The sequence below is a fragment of the Anastrepha ludens genome, chromosome 5, assembly GCF_028408465.1.
Source record: "Anastrepha ludens isolate Willacy chromosome 5, idAnaLude1.1, whole genome shotgun sequence".
NCBI classification, from domain to species: domain Eukaryota; kingdom Metazoa; phylum Arthropoda; class Insecta; order Diptera; family Tephritidae; genus Anastrepha; species Anastrepha ludens.
Window position 1 is genome coordinate 125,345,282 of NC_071501.1, and position 25,723 is coordinate 125,371,004.

At 36.5% G+C, this 25,723-nt stretch overlaps 1 protein-coding gene across 8 annotated transcripts in view; it reads right to left on the bottom strand.

Annotated features, from left to right (window-relative positions):
* The window catches only part of LOC128865166 (protein split ends), a 125,641-nt gene that overhangs the window by 33,349 nt on the left and 66,569 nt on the right, over nucleotides 1-25,723 (bottom strand). Inside the window, exons 2-3 of one of the 8 annotated variants that reach the window (XM_054105237.1) lie at nucleotides 12,479-12,568; nucleotides 7,866-8,324 (exon numbers count right to left, since the gene is read on the bottom strand). The exons of 6 other annotated variants lie outside the window; for them this stretch is intronic. In XM_054105237.1, the coding sequence (XP_053961212.1) occupies nucleotides 7,866-7,867 (2 nt within the window). In that variant the 5' untranslated portion in view covers nucleotides 7,868-8,324; nucleotides 12,479-12,568. The remainder of the gene's footprint in view (nucleotides 1-7,865; nucleotides 8,325-12,478; nucleotides 12,569-25,723) is intronic. One more of the 8 variants, XM_054105235.1, reaches the window with a different exon arrangement.

Genomic DNA, 25,723 nt, shown 5'->3' on the forward strand with positions numbered 1-25,723 from the left:
ATCGGTCAGAAGGTGGGCATTGCTACGTCCACACATATGTACATACAAATAACACATATCACTCATACGCCACATCCTAATGCAAATCTAAAACTTATGTACATCTTCGTGCGATTCACATAGGTGCTTAGCACATATAAATATATGCACATATATGTGGTGGTAGTTGTGCTGGTTGGGGTGTGTTGCTGGCAATTATCGATTTATAGAAAATTTCATCTTAACCGCATTCATCATGCATTCTCAAGACTTAATATCGAAATTTGAAGGCATCGATAGAACAAAATGTGTGTGTATGTAAAAATGTATATTTCGAAGTCAAGCTAGAGCTCGTTACCAGCCTCTTCAAGTGTGGCCGCAAACGCCGCTTATGTTCTAAACCAGTGATTCCCAAAGTGGTCTATATCGACCCCTGGGGGTCTATGACAACCTGCAAGGGGTCTGCGTCAGCGAAAAAAAAATTTGGGGGTCCATGAAATGGAAATGGGGATCCACGATAGTGGATCTTAACACATACACTGATAGTACCTATTTACTTAGTGCTAAGAAAATATTTTGAAAAATATAAACAGATAGTAGTAGAGTCAGTGTTATTTTGTTTGAGAGTGCTGGAGAAAAGTAAGTACAGTAGGTTCTGTTTTTATGCGGTAGATACGTTCCGCAAGAAACAGCATAAAGAAAAAACAGCATAAAAAAAGCTACTAGTTCTATAGTAAAACTATAGATACGTTTCAAATGTAAAATAATGTAATAAAATCGCATAAAAAAGGGCACTAGTCCCATATTATTACTATAGATACGTTCCATAGACCGCATGAATCTGAAATAATTAAATAAAATCGCATAAACAAAATATTGTATCTTTGAAAATTATATCTTTATATATCTTCCATACTTGTAGGGTTAGCATTTCTGATGTAATCTGTGATGAGCTTTTGCTTAGCTGGTTTAGAATCTTGTTTATATGTACAATTCCCGATAGGTCGACATGCATTTTGTAATTTAAAAAAAACCGCACTATTTCAAAACCGCATAAAAAAAAGCCGCATAAAAACAGAACCTACTGTATATTATTTTTTATTAAATGTTAGTTTTGTGCTCGTATTCAATCATGCAAAATTACACGAGTAGGTTCTCCTCAATAGTTTCTTTTTAAAAGTTTTAGCAATCGGTATTATAATTACAGTGCAATCTCCGAAATTCGAGCTAATTGTTGCAATAAGATGGTCGAATTATGGAATGTTTTCGGAAAAATCAAAAAATATTTTTAATATACAGCTGCTGGATTTTCTGTCTTATTTAAACAAAAAAGTTCACGCTACATATTGACAGGTTTTTGCTATTTATTTATTTACTTTTTAGTTTGAATCATTTTTTTTAACAAAATATAGTTTATATTACAACAAAAACCATATAACGCAAAGTCTTAGATTCATAAAAAAGTCAAACTTTTTAGATTTCGAGTATGCAGTTTTATAGATCATTGCATTTTGGTATAATAAAATGTAAGTTTCAAGTGGGGTAAAAATGTGATTTTTTGTCTTGTTTCTTTCTCGCTTTTTCGATATTTTTTATATGGAAGAAAACACAAGAAAAACTATTACGAAATTTAGACAATCTTAGAAGAACATGTAATTTACATCGTCGCACGGAATGCCTTTCAGCGCTTTTTGGATGACATCAACAGCCACAATCTAAATAAAAGGGAACGAATACTGAGTTCAATAAGAAAGTGAAAACACTTGGCTCTTGGCGATACTTCATCGGCGAATCGATTCTTTCATGTTTTTTAGTCAACTCTACTTACTTAATCCTATAGTTTATTTTTATTGAAAAAAAATTGTTTAAGTATATCAGCGGACAAAGCAAATACGGTTTTAGTTTAGTTTAGTTTTAGTTAAACTTACGACTTTTAACTTTCTAGATACTGAATTTCAAATGTTTATAAACCGCTGAGTCTCAAACGTGGATCTAAATATTGACATTCGGGAAAGAAACTGGCGCTGGATAGGGCTTACTCTGCGCAAACCAGCGCACGAAGTCAGCACAGCTGCTTTAAACAGGAATCCATAGGCAGCACGAAATAGCGAACGTCCAAAAGGTTCATAGCGACCGGACAACATAGATGGTAATAATCGCATAGGCGCAAACCTGACATGTCACAGGTTAAGCAAAAGCTGAAAACCGAAACCAAAGAAATTCATTTGTTCTTGCGCTAGGCGCCCAGTGATTGGCGTGATAGCAATTAATCAGCATCAGCATCTTGGTGGTCGTTCTGGGTCGACGCCTTTCTAGTTTGTAATGTCATAACTAACAGCGGGGCAAATTTGTTCATATACATTTCCCTATTTGTTAATTTTCCAATAATAAATTTCAAAAATTCCTTCTAAACTGTTAGAGCCAATTTAATATATGGGGCATTCCATGCGCCTGTGAACTTTTGAACTTTACTTTTTGTTGCTATTTAGTATTTTTGTTGTATTTGGGTTGTAAGTGAAGTGTGCCAAACGGTTTTGCAACATTTAACCTTTTTTGTTTGCTTTTTTTTTGCAAGAATTTTTTCAAGAATTTTTTTCTCGAAATCTGTAGATCCTAGAAAACTATCTTGTTAATGAAAATTCTAGGATAGATTTAATGCAATAGAATTGTTATAATAAGATTTTTTTGGTTTGAGGTAAAACAATGGACTATGGACCAGCAAACAGCGAAAAGTGATACAAATTCAAAATCATAACCGATCGACTTTAAACTTGGTACTTGGGGTTTTCAGGGCGAACAATATTTCAAAAATGAATAAATAAATAAAAAACTTTCAGATTGGCAAAAAACTAAAATATTTTAAATCTCCTTCAGATTGGCGTAAAAGTCGACACTCGGAGGTTTTTGAAGTCAGATTCATAAGTTAAAAATAGCACACGCTATTGTAAAAATGTTTCAAGATTGTCAAGTTTTTTATGTTTAAGGTTTTTTAAATTCGTATTCGCAATTTTCAATTTTTAAATCTTACGTTTAGGATTTGCTGCATTTATTTAAGCATTTCGGATGTGCCACGAGAAGACTCCTAATCTGATTTAACATCCCGTTTTTGTTGTTTGTGGTTTTTTTGTTTCGTTTTTTGCAAAAAATTGGCTTTCATGACCTTTGACCTTTATTTATTTTATGACGCGGACATGAGATTTTATGTGACTTTTGTGACAACTTTTAGAACGTCAAAATAAAGATTTATGCAATATTTCAGTTATGTCTGATTTCGAGGTGAAAACCGTTATTTGAGTGGACTAGTTAGTACTCATGAGTCGACGGTATAGTAGTAGAAGTTGTTTTAGACCACAAAATCAATTAAAACTAAAATGCGCAAAAAAGTGTATAATATTTTTTTATTTACAATTTTACATGTAAAAGAAAAAAATAACTTATAACATTAAATATTGTACAATATTATCATAAAAACCATATTGGAGAAAGAATATTCGAAATTATTTATTGTATAATATTAAAGAAGTCCCAGAATTGTTCTCAATGAATATTATACCAAGCTTTTTCAGTAATGTGTGCACAAAGATGTTGAGAATCATATAATTTGAATTTCATTAAAAAAAAGTGTTTAAAAAATACCTTTTCGTCCAAAATCTGGAGCTTCTGGCCCATTGGGTAAAACTTAATTTTGAATTTTTTTTCCAAACAAAATTTTTTTATTTACATAATTTTATTGAACTCGGAGTGTCCTCAAGAAAGATAAAAGTCCAAAAGCAGATGGATCGCCCCCATATACATATACATACATATGTGCATACTATTTACTTGTATATTTGCAAGTACAGCTCGCTTAAGTAAAAAGGTTTTGATTCTAATGAAGATCGATCCTTTGCACTTTGTAAAGCATAAACTTAAGATGCATCTGATTTGAAAACTATTTCGTATTCTCTAGGTCAGGCTAGTGCTTGCCAATAAGGTTTTTGTTATACAATACATATTTGAATAAATTTTCTTATACAACTCAATGTTACACCAGCAGCTTTAGGGCAATATCGCCACCAGCATAGACATTCTCGCATTTGTTGTTGCTCTACGAATGAGTAACTACATATGTATGCGACATAAATCATACTCAGTTCGTATGCTATGTTATGAGATATTTCATATTGTTGCGTTGCGCTTGCAACAGCCTCAATGCAACAATGCAATAATGCAATTCGCTTGCAAAACTTTCCACTGTATCACAAAAAGATTCGAAGACTCCTCTTAGAGCGCAGAATCGGCATGAATATGCAATTTTGTATTATTCTGAGTTTTTTTTAATTTGTTTGCGCTTGCATACGAGTACCTATGTGTGCAGGTATGAATTTAAATGTTTCAATATTAGTTAATTTCGGTGGGGCAGTGATGAATTATTCACGATGTTTAATTAGCCACAACAATAAACGTAACGGAAAAGCTGCAACACTTTTTACATCCCCAGTGGGAATTTCATGCACATTTTATTATCTTTTATACAGGGTGATCCAAGTTCAGTTGAAAATGTTCGCATTACTGTCAACCGAGCTCAACATGAAATTTGTTAAATGGATTACTTAATCGCTTCACAAAGTGTCAAAGATATTAAATTGTTGTATTTTGGAATGCGGCTGCCGTAGCCAAATGCGTTGGTGCGTGACTACCATTCTGAATTCAAAGAGAATTTAAGTTCGAATCTCGGCGAAACACCAAAATGAAGAAAAAGTTTGTTTTAATAGCGGTCGCCCCTCGACAGGCAATGGCATTCCTCCGAGTGCATTTCTGCCGTGAAAAGCACCTAATAAAAAATATCTGCCGTTCGGAGTCGGCTTAAAACTGTAGGTCCCTCCATTTGTTGAACAACATGAAGACGCACACCACAAATAGGAGGAGGAGCTGAGCCAAACACCCAAGAAGGGTGTAAGCGCCAATTATATAAGTATATATTTTAGAATGCATATATGTACGTATATACATATATATGTATATGGGCACCTTCAGGCAAGATAGTCACTGAGTCCTAGTCTAAGAAGTATAGAGCTTGAGAACTTAAAATGATAATACAAAACAGAAATTTTGTTGGAATGAAGTTTTTTATTATAATCTGGTAGATGATTTCATGGCATTTATTTTTTGAATATGACAACCGGCATACGAGTTACATGATCCATTCGATCAGTCCAATTTTTGACTACTTGTTCCAATAAATCGGACTAATAAATATGCCAAATCAGCAAACACGCGACGCAAACAATGATCGATTGGGTGCAATTCTTGCATGAGCTGTATTGTAAAGGCACCTAAGCCAAGATCCTTGCGTAAAATTGTCCACCTAGTCGAAGGACAAAGAGCAACAAGTTGAGAACGATGACGAATGGACATTTTGGCATCTTCTTGAACACTTCGCTCTATGAACTTCGATAGTTCTCATGCAACTAAAAAATATATCCGATAAAAAATATAAATGAATATATATTTTTGGTATAGTTTTGAATGATGCCAGTTGCCAGTTGGTTACTAAAGTGCCGAGTAATATCCTTAATAGGACGTCTAAGTCGCCTTCAAACAATGGGAAACGAGTTGATGTTCCGTACTCTTTTCTCGAAAACAATTTTTGAAATCTCTTTATGCTTGTTTCACTAGACGTAAATATATTATTTAATTAAATAGTTAAAGATAACAGCTTAACAAATAAATAGCGGATCCAAACCCAATTTGGCGAATTTTTTTTTTTTTTTTTTGTAACAAAACGAGTTCCGTTGAAACCCTTCCTCGGCTGTTTTATGTCACTAATTTTTGAATTACTTCTACTATACTTAACGCACGGGATTGTTAGTAGTCTTGTTCAATTCCTAATTGAGTCTTTTTGAGAATACCAAATAAAGCAAAAAGCTTTTTTCTCATTTTTCGGTTTAGGTGTCGCCTTCAGAATACTTGAAGTGCGGAATACTAAATATATTTGACTTCCGAAAGTTTAAATAAATTTTAAAAATAAAAATTAAGTTTAAGGGGTCGCCTTCAGAATAGCATATTTGACTTCCGAAAATTTAAATGTCTGACACTAATAGACCCTTATTTTCTGTACCCTAAAAATAATCTTCATTTCCTCTTATTTGTACATCTTCTATAGTATTATTTTAAAACATGGCGCTTATTCTGACTAAACTACAATATGTACAGATATGAAATATATATCAAAAGAAAGGTTTTGATGAGCATATTTCCGGAAAATTATAAAAATTAAAATTGGTTAATTTGTTCATGAAATATTTGCGTGTAAAGTTAGCAAAATTTTCATATTGATAACAGCGATGTCTATGCAAAGCGATTTGACACACAAATATACTCATATATATGAGTACGTTTGCTTTGTTTAGCTCTCTTTCTAATGAGCACAGCATTTTATGGGCAAAGAACTCTTTAATTGTTTTGTTTTGTTCTCTTTACTAATAAATATGTATTCATGAACATAGTTCTAACGGGTGCTGCGAATTTTTTTCAAAATTTTGTTGTGATGGCAATAATTCGTATGAATTGACAATTGACTTGAAATTTGTCAATTCACTTAAAACAACGGTAACAGTGCAAATTAGAAAGAATTTTGAACAGACGCAAAATAGAATTTATTTTAAGAAAAAAGTACATCCATATTTAATTTTAAAATATGCCTAGAGGACGACCAAGAAGAGTTCCTACTTTAAGTGGAGGAATAGAGCAGGTAAGTAAGTGATAAATGTTTGAAACGTCACGTATTGGATATGATTGGTAGAAGCATCCACTTTTGTTATCGTTCATATATGGTACAATTGAATTACAATATATAAACGTATGTATGTATTTAAAAATTTTGTGTGCGTTTGATCCTTTTTGCAAAACTAAAAATTTTAAATAGTTTTAAAAAATGAGGAGAGAGAGACAAAAAATGTTATATGCATAAGTTCTTACATATTACATATGAATAAAAATATACACTTTTCTAATCATCATAACTTTTAATATATAAAAGTATCACATATGCTGTTTACTTTCCGTGGGACAAAAGCCCACCCGATTTTCGGGGGTTACATACTAGTTTTATATTATTAAAATACACTTAAATTAACAACAATAAATTAAATGGAACTAATTCTCACATGAATTGCATTAAAATATTTATATGACCTTGATTTAGATAAGATTTATATTTTTTGAAGGTTTCCACTTCGACCTCATGTGCCCTCTACCCATCACAGTACCTCATCCAACCCCAGTTCCCTTATTAAACTTTGGATAGAACTGGGTTGGACTGAGTGTATGTGCCTTTCTTCTGGCTGCAAATGGCTGAGATGTCTCAACCTTCTCCGCGCTATATCGCTGCATTCAAGGAGAATGGACCCTGACTACATCAGAATTTTCATGGTGAAAAAACATATTGAGCCCACGAGGCATCCAACATGTTTGTTTAAATACTAAATCTGAATTTGTTTGTGTTGCTGCACTGGAAAGAACGACGGGATGGCTTAGCTCTGCCTTAAAGGGATTCATGAATTTGCGCCCAAATTAAGCTTCAATAAAGTTAAGTTTTTATTTTTTAGTAAAACAAGTTTTGGCAATATTTTAAATTTTTTCTTTACTTTTCATGTTTTATGAAACTTTTGTTTGGTTTTATGTAGAATATTTTACTTAGGGAAATAAATCGTTCATTGGTAGCAGTGCCAAATTCTGCCCGGAACCAGAAAATGGTCCTATAACCGACGAGGCCATATTGTTTTTACTACACTTACACACCTATACATATTTACATTTGCATACATACATACGTACACATAGGTATATACGTATGTTAGTGCTTATTATGACAGCAGCAATAATGGTGTTGTAACAACACTTACATCACAGTATTCTTGTTTATTTGCTTCTCTCTGCTTCGTGTTGTTGTTATTCTAAAATGCAAAACGCTTTTTTCTTGGGTTTTCTCATTTGAATATCGTATTTTGCGTTGGTTGGTGATTTGGTTAAAGTTATCAGCTTCCTTGAAATTATTTTGAATTTAATTTGCTGAACTGTTTTTGTTTGCTTTGCTATTCTTGTTGTTGCTATACCGCAAGCAGTTGCATTTCAATGTTAAATCGTAGGTCTTCTTGCCGTTATTTTGTTGTTAGCATTGTTGTAGTGTCACATGATATTCCATTTATTCAAGAGTTCGTTTTTGTTATATGTATATACATATACATATATGTTTTAATTTTTGTTGTACTTTTTTATTATTACATTTTTACTTTATTTCAGTCAATTCTTTTATTTATTTTTTACATATTTTTTCTCTTGCAAATCTGGTCTAGGAAACGTACCTGCAAACAGAGCAAAAGAAACACACAGAAATCAGTTTTTGTGAATTGCATTTCAATTGTGCATTTCTTTATTATAAAACAACAGTTATAAGCTCTGCTCTGCGGTAGTTGGTAATTGAGATTACAAAATATTTTAAAATTCCAAGTGGATAGCTTCGATACATATGTAATAAATTAGATTGTTGAATTTACCGAAAACTGACCTTTCGATAACACTGACGATTTCAAACACTCCGCTCCTCGTATTTAATGGAGAACTAAAAACTATATGAATATTTGTAAGACAATGTTTGTAGTAAATTATTGAAAATTTTGGATATTGCAAATGGCATTTCTTTAGAAGTCCACTGTTGCAGAAGAATCAAGCGGCTTTCTTACAGCTCAACAGACTGGACTTATGAAATAAATGAAAAACCAATCTATCAATCAATTTATGCAGTGTTAGTGTCTAAAGGAAAGGAACAGTATTACACAGGGTCATTCAGGTTCGATTTTTTTAGCAAAACTCTGTTTTGGCAGCTGATACCGTTCCAGGTCGTCTCTTTGGCAGACGTGGAATTTCTACAATTTAGTTCGCTTCCATTCGAGAGCCGTATACCACTAATTAAAATCCACTAAAAAATGGTGAATACATATGTATGTATTTGAAAACTTGTGGTTTCGCTGCTCTAAAGATATCACACTTGGTTGGATTTGCCAAAAAGTTTAGAGTGATAAGATGAGTCAACATTTAGTCCTCCTCTGGGAATGTCCTGCACTTCAAAAAAGCCGTACCATATATCTTGGAAATGTATTTAACTCAGCATTACGAATGAAGTATTTTCCACTGGTTTGGAAGGTTGCTGAAATCATCGCAATACCCAAACCTAATAAAGATGCCTCTGAAGCTTCTTCATACAGACCAATTAGTTTATTACCATCATTATCTAAACTTTTTGAGAAGCTTATACTTGACCGCCTTGACCCCATACTACAGGCGCGAAACTTATTTCCCTCACACCAATTTGGATTTCGTAGAAAACACTCAACAATAGAACAGGTACATAGAGTAACAAATAAAATATTATCAGAAATTGACAAAAGAAATACATGTGTTGCTGTGTATCTTGATGTAGCGAAAGCTTTCGACAGCGTGTGGCACAAGGGTTTAATATTTAAACTTAAACAGTATCTTCCACTCGACTACTATTTGTTAATGAAAAGCTATTTAGCAAACAGATTCTTTTATGTGAAATATAGAGACAAATACTCTAATATTCAACTCATGGAAGCCGGTGTACCTCAGGGCAGTGTACTAGGGCCTGTACTATATGTGCTGTACACAGCTGATATTCCCCTGCCTGCAAGTATCGACATGATAGCAACTTTTGCAGATGACACTGTCCTATTGGCAACTCATAAAACCTTAGAAGCAGCAACAAACAAGTTACAACAAATTTTGAACAAAACACTAACATGGTTTAATGCTTGGGGTATACAAATCAATAGTGGCAAAACAATTCATGTAGTTTATTCCAACAAGAAAGTAAGACACAAGAATCTGACAATAAACCACTCACAAATCCCAATAGACACCAAAGCAAGATACCTTGGAATGACTATTGACTCCAAACTTCTCTGGAAAGAACATATTACGATGAAAAGAAATGAGGTAAAAAACAGATTCCGACAACTATATTGGCTACTTGGCAGGCGCTCGAAACTGTCATTGCTGAATAAAATACTTATATACAAAACTGTGATTGTGCCAATCTGGGCATACGGCATAGAAATCTGGGGTACTGCAAGCAAAAGTAACATTAACATTATTCAACGACTACAATCAAAAATACTCAGAACTATAACCAATGCACCTTGGTACATCCCAAACGAAGACATTCATCGCGATCTCAACATCGAAACAGTAGCAGAAATCATCCGCAAACGCAGCACAAATCATATTGTCCGTTTAATGAACCATTCCAATAATGACATGCGACAACTCCCAACAGCAGAAAGGGCAAACTCTAGGCGGCTCAAACGACCAACCCCAACTCAGCTGATAACTAGAATAATTTAAAGCTATGCACATACCTACACTTGTAAACTCACACAAAAACTTAACCCAAATGTAATATTGATAATGATTAATGTTATAAAATCCAAGCTGCAGAAAGAATTACTTAGTGTCATACGACAGGTGTAATTAATAAAGGAGGCAAAAAAAAAAAAAAAATATATATCTTGGCAATTATTTCTTAAAGGATCTCAGTGGTTTAAGCAACTTAGTTAGCGGATGGAAATCAAATGTAGGTATTGCAATGGGCCTTAGGTCCACCGAGTGCCTTGCCTTAGACAAGCAACCTGGCTAACCTAATCTAACATAGTCGTGTCTGTTTGCCTGTAAGAGAGATTGGTATAAAAAAGAAGCAAAATCGGTACACAACTACGTCCATGGTATCCATAATTGTAATCTCTTTGACTAAAACGAATCTCGGTAATCTAAGTACCGACAATGAGACTATTTTCGAAAACTGTTGGATCGATTAGCATTAACGAAGGCATATTTTCGGTTCACTAATAATAATAACTGAAATTTGGCAACGTTTCAAGGCGCAGCTGGGGATAAAATAGTTTTCGCTAAACAAAGACTCAAACCTATTAGCTATCCTTCGTCTCATTATTTTTAACTTTTCATAACGATAAACTTTGCGTGAGTGTTGGGGTGGCTGTAATTGTTTTTCAATCAAGCAATCAAACCGAGGCAAATCTATACAAGGTGAAGTTACTAGAACAGTTGTTTGGTTTTTTCTTGCTACTGGCTTGAATGTCAAAGTGATAAGATTTCTTGTGTTGCTTTATATTGTATGATTGTTTACATTCTGATTCAAATTTTGATAATCGAACCACCAAATTACACAAACAAAATACGAGTACAAAAAAAACATATTCTTCTACTTTTCTTTCAACTCCACAATTTCTGCGGCCTATTCCAACCCTACCCTCAACCCCAAAACAATATAGTAGTAGTAGTATTTATTGCAAGTAAAAGTGAAATATACAAAATTTGATAATTATTTATTCTAGTATTGAGAAAAAAAATATTTAGATTAATTTAACGACGATGGCATGAGCCGTCTTTCGATTTATTTTCGTGCAAAACAATTATTCGGTTTACGGTTTTTAAAACCAGTTAAACTCTGTATCTATCCCAATATACTACTATCAAAAATGCTTCCATATGGAGCCCTAAACTAGGATATGGGGCTTACAAACTTCTTTATTAATAACTATAATCTGCAACTATTGAAATAAAAAAAATTATGTAAATATTTTTTTTTTATAGATATACACACATAGATCTATTAGTCCTTAGTGGTACCAGATGGAGCTTGACTTTTACGTTTCTTCCTAGTAGACTTCTTGCAATAAGCCTGCCTGGAAGCCCGGGAAGCCAGGAAGCCCTGCAACGCAAACTCCGAGAGACATTCTGGCTTCTCATATAGTAGAGCTCCTAGGCATTTCATTCGAGTGCTGGCACATAACAAGAAGTTTTACTCGGAATATTCAAAGCATACCTAGAAGATAACACTAAATCGGAGATGGGCAGGCATTTTGTTTTGTGATCGTGATTTGATGATAAGTAGGAAATGGCAGAACCACGACGGCTCTTGGTGCTCACCAGTTCCTTTTTTATGTTTGCACAAATATATAAAGACCAAAGAAATCTTTTGTGAAAATATATTACAGTGAATACGTAAATACGCGCCAAATTAATCACCCTATCGGAGAATTAACAATTTCCACAAATTACGCCGTACGCCATAATTTTTGACACTTGTACTGTGGAGCTCACAGCTGCAGCATACAAACCGACAAGCAGCGGAGAGCGTAAGGGTCAAAATAAAGATTTCGATTCAAAAATCATTCCAAATTTAATTTGGTAAAAACATTATCCCAAAACAAAAAGTGGATGATTTTGTGCCACCTTGTACATACCAGTTCAATATAACTTTTGTGCAGTTGAGTGAAAATTCGAAATTGTGCAAAATAATGAAATAATTTTACGTACGCATATACGATATCAAATATTTATGTATGTGGGTGCACACATATGTATGTAATTATATAAAAGTGCGTGGTAAGGATTCAATTCTGGAAAAATATATACTTACGTATCCATTTTTCGCCATCTCAATAATCCAGGACTTGAGATAGGCAGTGAGAATGAAATTAAATATTTTGCGGGAGGTTTGAATACGTACCTGAAATGAAAGAATAAAGAATGTTAAAAAGATGAAATTTAAACAAACTTACACATTTAAATGAAGTAACGCAAGAAAGAGCACCAAGTAAGTAAAATATTGAAGTTTTCGATGCTTTATACCTAATTACTTTTATATTAGCATAAATCCATATCAAATCAAAGCTATCCGCTAAATTGTTCTAATCAGAAGTCCGAGAACTTGAGGCTCTCTGTGTATATAAGTGAAGTGCCTGCATCTACTGCTATTTAGGGCGTGTAAGCCATTTATCCTGGGGGATGGTTCCATGTGTAGAAGTCCACGCAAGTGGGGAAAGTTACTGATCGCCATTCACTTGGGAGTGGCCAGGACGATTCTTCTACATATGGTTCAAGCAGCTCACAACGGCCGGGATTAGCCCACGTATCCTCTGGGTAGCTTCCGAACACCCGTTCGGGAGTGAGCTAAAGTGAGAAGGCGAAACATTCCAGGATAGCTGGTTGTGCGTTGGGTTTGGGACCCGCCACTTAAAAATCGCCCCCAATGAAAACTTTAAAAAGCCTCGGATGAGACCTCCCTATACTGATGACGACCCCTGCAAACGAACTAAGGACTATGATTTGAGGGCATGCACCTGGAATGTCCGGTCCCTTAATGGGGAGGGTGCCTCTGCCCGGCTGGTTGATGTCCTCGTGAGAGTAAAGGCTGACATCACTGCCATCCAAGAGATGCGATGGACGGGGCAAGGAAAGAAAACCATAGGACCTTGCGACGTCTACTACAGCTGCCATGTAAAGGAGCGCAAATTCGGTGTCGGATTTGTTGTGGGAGAGAGACTTCGTCGCCAAGTACTGTCGTTCACTCCGGTGGACGAGCGTCTCGCAACAATCCGCATCAAAGCCCGTTTTTTTAACATATCGCTAATTTGCGCCCACGCCCCGACGGAAGAGAAGGACGATGCGACCAAAGATTCTTTCTATGAGCGCCTGGAACGTTCCTATGAGCGCTGCCCCCGCCACGACATAAAAATCGTGCTTGGCGACTTCAACGCCAGGGTGGGCAAGGAGGGAATTTTTGGTCCCACAGTCGGAAAATTCAGCCTACACAACGAAACATCCGGTAACGGACAGAGGCTGATCGACTTCGCCGGGGCCCGAAACATGGTAGTCTGCAGCACCAGATTCCAGCATAAAAAGATACACCAAGCTACCTGGCTGTCCCCTGATCGAAAAACGCGAAACCAGATCGATCATGTTGTGATAGATGGAAGACACGCTTCTAGTGTATTAGATGTACGTACGATCCGAGGACCCAACATTGACTCGGATCACTACCTTGTTGCAGCCAAACTGCGCACGCACCTCTGTGCAGCAAAAAACGTGCATCTACCTACGCAAAGAATGTTCGACCTCGAAAAGCTGCAATCACAACAGACAGCCAGAAGATTCGCCACTCGACTCTCACTCCTGCTCTCAGAGAGTACTGCCCAACAAACCGGCATCCACGAACAATGGAGCAACATTTCTCGTTCTCTACGTACCGCCGCCGAAGAAGAAATCGGATTCCGGCGAGCCCGAAAAAACAATGGGTACGACGAGGAATGTCATGCTGCCGCAGAAAGAAAGGATGCCGCCTATAGAGCCACGCTGCGATCGGGCGCAACGCGAGCCATGTGGGATCGCTACAGAGAGCTGAAAAAGGAAGAGAGACGTATTATCCGACAGAAGAAACGAGAGGCCGAAATACGTGAGTGCGAAGAGCTTGAGATGCTGGCCAACAGGAACAACGCCCGAAAATTCTACCAGAAAGTTCGGCGGCTTACAGAAGGTTTTAAGACCGGGGCGTTTTCCTGTAAGAACAAAGACGGCGAACTGGTGACCGACGTACAGAGCAATCTTAAATTATGGAGGGAACACTTCTCGAACCTATTAAACAGTGACAGCTGCGCATGTCACCGAGAAAGTGAAGATCCCGATACCCCAATCGTTGACGACGGAATTGTCGTTCCGCTACCCGATCATGACGAGGTGAGAATAGCGATAACGCGGCTAAAGAACAACAAAGCCGCGGGCGCCGACGGACTGCCGGCTGAGCTATTCAAACATGGCGGCGAGGAGCTGGTAAGGTGCATGCATCAGCTCCTATGCAAAATATGGTCGGATGAAAGCATGCCTGCCGATTGGAACTTAAGTGTGCTCTGCCCAATCCATAAGAAGGGCGATCCTGCAATTTGTGCCAATTACCGCGGGATTAGTCTTCTAAATATCGCCTATAAGGTTCTAGCGAGCGTATTGTGTGAAAGGCTGAAGCCCACCGTCAACCAACTGATTGGACCTTATCAGTGTGGCTTCAGACCTGGAAAGTCTACCATCGACCAAATATTCTCAATACGCCAAATCTTGGAAAAGACCCATGAAAGGAGAATCGACACACACCATCTTTTCGTCGACTTCAAAGCTGCATTCGACAGTACGGAAAGGAGTTACCTGTATGCCGCTATGTCTGAATTTGGTATCCCCGCAAAACTAATACGGCTATGTAAGATGACGTTGCTCAACACCAACAGCGCCGTCAGAATTGGAAAGGACCTCTCCGAGCCGTTTGATACCAAACGAGGTTTCAGACAGGGTGACTCCCTGTCGTGTGACTTCTTTAACCTGATGTTGGAGAGCATCGTGCGAGCCGCAGAACTTAATCGCTCAGGCACAATTTTTTATAAGAGCGTACAATTGCTGGCGTATGCCGATGATATTGACATCATCGGCCTTAACAACCGCGCTGTTAGTTCTGCCTTCTCCAAACTGGATAAAGAGGCAAAGCGAATGGGTCTGGTGGTGAACGAGGACAAAACGAAGTACCTCCTGTCTTCAAACAAACAGTCGGCGCACTCGCGTATCGGCACCCACGTCACTGTTGACAGTTATAATTTTGAGGTTGTAAAAGACTTCGTCTATTTAGGAACCAGCATTAACACCGATAACAATGTCAGCCTTGAAATCCAACGTAGAATCTCTCTTGCCAACAAGTGCTACTTTGGACTAAGTAGGCAATTGAGTAGTAAAGTCCTCTCTCGACGAACAAAACTAACACTCTACAAGACTCTCATCATGCCCGTCCTAACGTATGGCGCAGAAGCGTGGACGATGACAACATCCGATGAAGCGACGCTTGGAGTGTTCGAGAGAAAGATTCTGCGTAAGATTTTTGGACCTTTGCACGTTGGCAACAGCGAATATCGCAGACGATGGAACGATGAGCTGTATGAGCTTTACGACGACATAGACATAGCGCAGCGAATAAAGATCCAGCGGCTACGTTGGCTGGGTCATGTCGTCCGAATGGATACAAACGCTCCGGCTTTGAAAGTATTCGATGCGGTACCAGCTGGTGGTAGCAGAGGAAGAGGGCGGCCTCCTCTGCGTTGGAAAGATCAGGTGGAGAAGGACTTGGCTTCACTTGGTGTGTCCAACTGGCGCCGGTTAGCACGAGAAAGAAACGACTGGCGCGCTTTGTTAAACTCGGCCAAAATCGCGTAAGCGGTTATAGCGCCAATTAAGAAGAAGAAGAAGCCATTTATCCTTTCATTGCATTTACCTTAAGAAAATCGTGCCAAAATTTTAAGCCTATTAGTGAACACTTGACGAAGTTATGAGTATTATTTCAGCTTCCGTTGCTCCAAATCGGCTGTCTTTACCTGCAGGACTTTAAAGCGTTTTTCTAAAACGACTTTCGATCAGAAATTTTATTCAGTGCTTTTTCAAATTATTCACCAAGTATCCCTAGGAGTACTCTTATTTTTTATTAATAACACAGGCCTGCGAAATTTAACTTTTTTCAGTTTCTAGAATGGCTGTACTTGTTTCTTGTAGTTTTTTATGCGCTGAAAACGAATCTGACCTTCAAAATGCTCCATCACGTCAGGATTTTTGGTAAATGAAGCCTAAAAGGTCAAAAAATGGCCATTTTAGCCATTTTTGATCATTTTTTTTGGGATAGAAAAATTTTTTTTTCAATTTTCGACGAAAAGGTCGCATAGTACAACTCTTTAGCTTTAAAACCCATTTTTTAAAATTATTGTACGATTTTTTAAAAAAAAGTTATGACATTTTGAAATTAACAGTTTCAGTTACGCCAATAGACGTTATACCCAACGTATACGTAACTGAAACTGTTAATTTCAAAATGTCATAACTTTTTTTTAAAAAATCGTACAATAATTTTAAAAAATGGGTTTTAAAGCTAAAGAGTTGTACTATGCGACCTTTTCGTCGAAAATTGAAAAAAAAAAATTTTTATCCCAAAAAAAATTATCAAAAATGGCTAAAATGGCCATTTTTTGACCTTTTAGGCTTCATTTACCAAAAATCCTGACGTGATGGAGCATTTTGAAGGTCAGATTCGTTTTCAGTGCATAAAAAACTACAAGAAACAAGTACAGCCATTCTAGAAACTCACCCTCGCAGGACTGTGTAATCATTAATCTTACAATAACCAATTATCCGATTTCCTTTAACGAAAATCAGTTCTATGGAATCCAAATGCTACGAAAAACTAAAAATCGAAAAATAATAGTCCCAGGCACACCCCAAGAAACATCTCCTTTAACAAATACGTTAAATTATTTTTTGTTGCACATGACTGCAAGTTATGATGTACACCGCAAGCCATATTTTTTCGAGCCGCCTGCGGCGATATTTTAATTTTATTTCGTTTCATTCTCGAACTGAAAAAAATCTTGGCATAGCAAAATCTAGATCGAGTAGTCTGTAGATACTATTTAACTCAGTAAGAACCCTCGTAATAGGGGCAAAGTTATAATAGTTTAATTTGACTGTTTTGACGTTAAATGGTTAGAAAAATCATGAAGTTTTGTGCGGAACATTGAAGCCAATCTATTCTTTGGCTTTGGAATAATCAACGGAATGACAAACAACATCAAAAACAAACATCAAGGACTGAAGGGTACCTCCATTGGCAAGGGGTCCCAGATTTATTGCCATCCACCGAGAACTGTAGTGTGGTAGTTGAGAGATATGAAGAGGTTGCAGAGCGGATCGAATAGAATTCCGTTGTACCCCTTGAATTCTATTAGAGGGATAAATTGCTAGCTTAGAATGAACTAGGGAGTTATATAATATTATAATTTTTTTTAGTATAGAGGTCTTTAAAATACCTCGCATAGCGTCTCTGAAATGCTAAATTAGCATAAGCATTCGGCAATATCTACTTAACATGACTGACGAATATAGAACCAGAGTCAAATGTCACGCCTTAAAGAGAAAATTCTTTAACTTTAGAAAGCACAACATTTGATAAAGTATAAGAGGAAGGAATAACATTCAGAGTTTTTGAAGAGGTGAAATAAAAAACATTGATTAATATTAAGTGAAAGCTTATTTTGGACACTCCAAGCAACAAAGTTGTTTAAATTTTGCCGTACTAAAAAAGCATCCGATTGGCAAACAGTTTTAGGAAATCAGCATAGAGTAAAAGCTTGCAGTGATTAAAACAGACCCCAATGTTATTAATAAGTTAGGTTAGGTTATACTGGCTGGCCGAAGCCAGTTCCTTTTCCTGGGGTTCCATTGTACTCGGCTCATTACATTTCCTGCAAGCATCGTTAGGAATTAGAGTCATTTATAAAAAGGGAAAATAAAATAGGACCAAGAACATTCCGCTGTGGTCCACCCGAGGAGGCTAAAAAAGTGAAGGATGTATTTTGTAATGAAAATTTAGAAAAATATTTTTCAAATGTTGCTTTATTATTTTACAATATATGTATATGAAAATTTACTGAATAAACTAATACTATTTGTATTGCTTGAAAAGTTCTTTAAAACATGTATTTTTTCCAGAATTAATGAGCTGCGAATTTTATGGTTCTGTGCTCTGCTAACAATACCAGGTTCTATTATTATCTACAAGATTTTGTGCTGCGCTCAAACTGCGATATGCGAAAATCATTATTTTTGAAAAGTATCTGGCATGGATTTCTAAATTATCTACAACTTCTACCGACAACAATTAATCGAAACAATGCAAGATTTTTTCCAAAAACGAAAGGAACATCAAAAGAAGCTCCACTACGTGATGCTATTTTAGGACAATTCACCACCGCACCGAGCCCCTTGCAGCCTTTTCCCCAGACTTATATAGCTTCAAGGTTTGATCACTTGGGGATTCGACAACCGAGTTATTTACAATGTCTTTCCAACGTTTAGGCAAATTTTTAATTCCCTGCTCAAAAAATTGTTTGTCCTTGGAGCCAAAATACGCTTTGATATCCTTTTTTTATAGCTTCTTTTGAGGAGTAGTTCTTGTTACTCATGTGGGATTGAAGTCCACGGAAACGGTGATAATCACAAGGTGCAATATCCGGAGAGTATGGTGGATGCGGCATTAGCTCCCATCCGAGCTCGTTCAGTTTGCCTTGCGGTATGAGGTCTTGCGTTGTCGTCGTGAAACAAAACTTTGCGTCTATTCACTAAAGACGGTCGATTTTTGTTAAGTGTCTTATTCAGGTTTGATAGCTGATGGGAATAATAATCAGCAGTTATCGTCTGGTTTGCTTTCAGAAGTTCATAATAAACAATACCGGTCATATCCCACCAAATAGACAGGAGAATCTTCTTGGGGTGAAGGCTATCTCTAGGGGTCGATCCTGGTATTTCATCTTTATCTAACCATTGGCGTTTGTGAACAGGATTATTGTAAAAGACCCATTTTTCATCACCAGTAACGATACGGTTCAAAAAACTTTCATTTTCAAGCCGTTGCGCAGTTGAAAACACACATTCACTCTCTGCTGAAGGTTGGTGACGAAAAGTCTATGCGGAACCCATTTTCCCCAGCTTTAAAACCTTTCCCAACTGAACCAGGTGCCTGTGAACCTTTCCATGCGATGAATTTAACCTCTGAGCTATCATATCGACTGTTAAATTTGGCTCAGCTTCCACGAGTTCGAGCAAGGCGTCGGAGTTAAAGACTTCAGGACGACCAGCGCGCAGGGCATCCTCCACGTCGCAGTTGCCACTTCGGAATTTTGAAAACCACTTTTGTGCAGTCCTTACACTCACGGTATCCTCTCCGTGAACAGTGTTTGTTTCTGCAGCTGCATTTGTTGCATTTTTACCACTTTTATTAAAAAAATACAAAATATGCCTCTTATACGCGTTCGAAGATACCATTTAATTTTTTAACAACACGTGCTTCTATCCGCGATTAAAATCACTTGTTGAATGCACAAAGAAAATATAAATAGTTCCGTTATATTCCGCGAATAATTTTTTGTATGCAAAAATCGTACAAAAGTGAAATTATGGGTAAAATACGCAGGAACTTATGGACTGACCTAATATTTTCTGCGATAAGCGGTTTTTCCGAATTCCGGTTTCATAGGTGTATACCAGATACAGAAATATGTGCGACTATTTGAATGATTTTAGTAAAACTTGGTGGCTTTGTGACACGTCGGAAATAGTGCAAGGGAACAACTAAAAAGTCATGGTTGCATGGAAGGAAAGGTTGAGTGGAATGGAAATGCAAGTGTACGGTTCCAATTGGACTGCTCTGCAGCAGTTTATTGGAACATGTCTTTGTCTTCATGTACTCGCGGAAATAAAAGGCAAATAGATGTGGAAATATAATCACCTTTGGAACTTTATCAAGTTGTGCATCAAAATATCCAAATAGCAATGCAAAGTAGAGAACCCTACAGACATAGGTATGTTTGTATGTATGTATGTTATTTAAACAGTAGATATGTATGTACATATGTATGTATTGTACACTTGTGCATATTTTGCAGTTTATTTCTAGCGCAGATTACTTGAAGCGTAAATGTCGTGAAAAAGTCCCGTCGTTGCTAATTGCAAAAAATTATTACGGCTATGGAAAAGTACACAAAATGAATGGCATACATATATGTATGTATGTGTGCATATATACAGTGTTGAAAAAAATAATAGAAACGATGTGAATTTTTCTTTCTTTTGGGTATATTTCTTGCAAAATAATTTTTGTTGTTGAAGTTCATATCTTTTTATAAAGAAACAGTTTTATATATAAAAATAGAGGTACTCAACTCTTGCTACATTTTTGTAAAAAAGAAATCATGAAGTTCATTTTATTGTCCTTGGAAAAAATAATAGAAACGACGTCCTTAAAGCTAATAAACATAAGTATTTTTCTTTAAGATAATTAAACAAAACTTTTAAAATTGTAAACAAATTAATATTTGGTTGTTGCACCCTGGGCTTTAATGACTGCGGTGCAACGCCGGCTCATTGAGTCCACTAACTTGACACAAACTGATGGATTTATACTAAACCATTCTGCCTAGACTTTTTCCCACAAATCTGCTTTATTTTTTGCCTTATAGGCGGCAATTCTCTTCTTCAGAATGCCCCAAGGTGCTCTATTGGATTCAAGTCCGGGGATTGTGAAGGCCATTCTACTAACTTTACATTGTTATCCTGGAACCATTTCTTCGCCAGTTTAGAGGAGTGTTTTGGGTCGTTATCTTGTTGAAACTCCCAAATCAAAGGCATTTCTTCTTTGGCATATGGAAGCATAACATTATTTAAAATATTTACGTAGTCCGCAGCGCACATCTTATCTTTAATCCAAAATAAAGGACCAACTCCTGCCGACGAAGAACATCCCCAAAGTACAATAGTATATTACCACCTCCATGCTTCACGGTCTTCAACGTGTGCTTTGGATCGTATGCAGAGTTTTTAGGTCGTCTTACATGTACCTTGCCATCAGACCCAAACAAATTAATCTTTGTTTCATCTGCCCATAATACGTTTTTCCAATTTGCACGCAGTAGATGTTTCTTTGCAAACGATAATCTGCAGGTTATGTTTTTTCTGCTAAGGTATTGTACTTTTATTGCACTATAGGCCTTTAATCCCCCAGATATTAATCTATTTCGGATTGTTCGACTGCTTACTGGCGCTTGTAAAACATTTTTCAATTCTTCTGAGGATAAAAATGTTTTTTTTTCGATTCTCGTATAAGCAGTTGGTCAAACTACTTTGATGTTGCGCGCTTTCGACCTCGTTTTTTCTCTGTTATTTTAAAATTAATCGCAGAAAACACCTTTTTTTTGAGCATTTCATTAAAACGGCAATCCGTGACATAGAAAGGCCATCACTTTTTAGTTTTTTTATAATTTCTCTTTCATTAACAGTACAGTGTTTACCACGTCCCATTCTGAATGCAATATTCATAAGATAAGAAATATTTTATGAGCAAGACAATAATAAATATAATTTTTTACATACTTTTCCAACAAAATATCAAACAGTTTAAAAATAACAGTATATTATTAATTTTAACTGTAGCTATTCAAATTTTTCCGAAACGTTTCTATCTTTTTTTCCAACTAAAACACGCGGTTCTGCACCAAAAAGAATACTGAGCCTAAATATTTGCGATTATGCACATAAAAACAAGACAAAATAAAGTACCGTTATCAAACAGTATTACACAGTGTGTATCTGCATAAATAGGTACATACTTACAAACTAAAAATTTTATATTAAATATGTAGTGATTGTCGTTTCTATTATTTTTTCCAACACTGTATGTATGTATGTAGATATTTATGCACATCCATATACATAAATATACATACATACATATTTGCACATACGCACACAAACATATGCGCTTATACTTTAAAATAAAAGATTTTCTAGCAATAACGGCTAGACAATTCCACACGCACACACATCTCCGTACATATACGCATACATATATGTATATATAGACTTAAGACTGATTTTACCACATCATCGCAAAACAGAACGGCTGCATACATCAACATCAGCAGCAACAGCAACATCATCAACAACGATGAGGCGTTAAGCAGAAATCTCACAACAAAATGAAAATCTATTAACTGGAATAGCTGTTGTTGCAAATTGTTATCATAGTTTTTTATTCGCTTTTCTGCGCATTACTTCCGTCGTCGTCGCAATTGCCGCCGCTCATGTCACCGATGCTAGTCCCGCCGCCATAGTCCCCCACCTCCCCTTACTTCTTGTTCAGTTCGTGCGTTTTCTGTGCTTCGTCTTTCCGCTTATTTTGCTAACAGTTCAATGAACTTAATTTCATATTTCGCGCGCGCGCGCTTCTTGGCCCCAGCTCTCTCATTTCTTTTTTCACATTGACGCACCTATGCATGGATGTACATATTTAGATACATAAATAACGTCTAATGCATGTGGGTATGTACATATGTATGTGCACATGTATGTATGTGAATTGTCAAGAATATTCGCAGCGGTTTTTGCTGTCGCTCTGGCGGTTCTGGATAACATTTATGAGGCCATATGAAGTTTGCTTGCAACGATCCACGTGCGACGCAGCGACACAAATACACGCATATGCACACATATGATTTCTATAATATATACATATGTACATATGTACAAGATCTTTTCTAACGTTGCTAATAACTTACGCAGCTTTCGAAGATATTTTCCGCTTTCTAAATTGCATTACTTGAGACAGCTAGGAAAAATACGCTAGGCCAACCCGACCGCTCGGTTTCATCGAGCAGCTGAGAGTTTGACAAAACTCAACCCTTAAGTACAGCCAACGGTGTGTCGTAGAAAAGCAGCAAAGTAAACACAAAGTTAAGTTAAAATCTCCCGCCATAATCTGCCGTGAACACAGCAGAAGACTATCAAACATAAATTTAAAAAAAAACTAAGATTTTTTGAAGAAATTATGTGCCATATGGCGAGTTGTTGTAACCTAGTGAATGTTTCCTAATATAAATCTAATCCCTAAGGATGCTGATCAGAATACTTGTTTTTTGTTTTGTAGCAGCTAATGAAGTGCTACCAGTCACTGATCATCATCGCCTAACTCATCTAACGGTAGGCCCAGGAAACATGCTGCTTCGACGGGTTGGATCCAAAGGGAAAGGGTTGTTAGGTGAGTGTGTTTAAGGGGCGTGTGAATAAATGGTTAGTGTCGTGCAGGGTACCTGTCGGGGTCGATTCTGGATAAGTAGGAGTCTAACCTGCTACAATATCCAGAATGTAATTGAACCAAATCGGCATACTCTGTACATTCTCAGGCACTATTGGGTGCGAAGTTGAAGTGCGCCGTTGTAAAAAATTTCCCCGTAGGGAGCACGACGCACAGTGTTGAAACTTCATATAAAGTACAGATAAAAATAGTCAACGTGTTCTGATTTCGGAAAGGAAAGAAGAAACATGAATCATGGTTACGACAGGTTCATTGGCAAGCCCTCTAGATATTCTTGTGGGCGGAAAAAATAAATGTCATCCGGTTGTAATGAAATGCGGCACATATATTTAGTTTAGCTAAAACAATATAAATTTGGAAAAGAGGGGAGATAAGCAATACAGCAACGTCTGCCACCCACACAAAAATTCAGTAAAAATTAAATGCGATTTTGATGAAAACTGTGCACACTTTAAAAATAGTTCTTTCTCACAAACCTTCCAAGTTGCCTTTATCCGAAATTTCAGTTGCTGCTGTTGTTGCAGCAGCATTCACATTTTCCATACATGTATGGAAAATGCTGTTAAAGTGAGAGTTCTTGCCCGGATATAAATACGGTTCGCTCCGTAACGTAAAACTAACTGTCGTGTGAATGAAATTTACGACTTAGAACTAATGCGGGTATAAAGTCTTTCTTCATTTTATACATATCATAGAAAGAAACCCTCGTATCAATTTTTTTACCATACTTTTGCTAGGCAACTGTTTTTTTAATTTTTTTTATTCTTATTATAATTTTTTTTTTTCGAATAACTTTATGCGATCTACTTAGATCAATAATTCAGTCGAAGTGGCAATTTAAGTAAAGCGTTAAGTTATTTTATGGTTTAAACTTGAAAAACTAAAAACAAGATCAACTCGAAATCTGAAGTTTTTGAATGTAAAAATCTGAAGGGGTTTGAATAAATTTTGAGCCCAGATGAACGTAGCTTAATGATAAAAAACCAAATTTTATTAATTTAATTTTTGGGGAAACAAAGAGATGGTATCGATTCGATTGCAGGTTAGCATGGAAGCTTTTTGAGGTGCTCGAAATTTTGTACTACTGAAAGTTGAATAGAGTACAAAACCAGAATATAAAATCAACATCAAAAAGGAGAAATTTGAAATAGATAAATATAGGAAAACAAAAAACGGAAAGCGCTCAAAAGCTAAAACTTGTGTGTATGTTTATATGCGTGTATGTGTGCGCAACAATGAGGCCATTAGTCAGCTGACTTTACATGCATGCATATGTGTGTAGCATCGTCTCTAGACAATTGCAACAACAACACATGGAAAATAACTGTGTCTATATGTATGTATGCATGCGCTAATAATAATGGTGACCGTTGCCACAGCCACAGCAACAGCAATGCAATAACAGCATAAGTCAATGACATTTGGAAATTCGTAGGTGAGTTGTGGGCCAGAGACAAAGAGGCACAGACAAACGGCAAGAGTAGCGGTGTTAAGGAACCAAAGAAGAAAGACGGCGCACAACAATGACCAGCGACCAGCGGCCAGCGGCCAGACACAAAAACTTCATTTCAACTTTAACACTAAAGTGCCGTCAATGAACGCCGTTGAACGGTGAACGCTGAATGCTGTACGCTAAGCAGTGTCGCTGCGTCGCTACTCTATTAGGAACACACGAATGGGTGCGGGAGGTGGAGCGCGAAATAAAAACCAACATGATTTCGAAGTTGAAATGCAAATGTAGTTTATTTATTTATTTATTTTTTCTTTGTTTTGGTTTTTTTTGTTGGTTTTATATGTTTAGTTATAACGATGATTAAATACTTTTTTTAAGGTACAATCACACACATGTATGTGGGTCCAATTTAAAATTGTTGACAGCAGCAGTAGAAAGCCAGCATTAAGAGATTGAACTTGGCTACCGTTACTTTTCTTAAATACAAATGCTGGCTTTACTGACTGAATGCTGCAATTCCAATAGCAAATGATGGGATTCTTTCCAACTAAAATTTAGTAGTATTAATTAATATTAAATTTTAGTAGTACATCAATGAAAATAAAATTTTACCAATTGAAATTGTGGAGATAATTTTTGAAATTTTAATTTTTTAATATTATATATTAAAAGTCAAAAGATCTTTATGTAACAAATGTGCCGAAGCTTCTTTA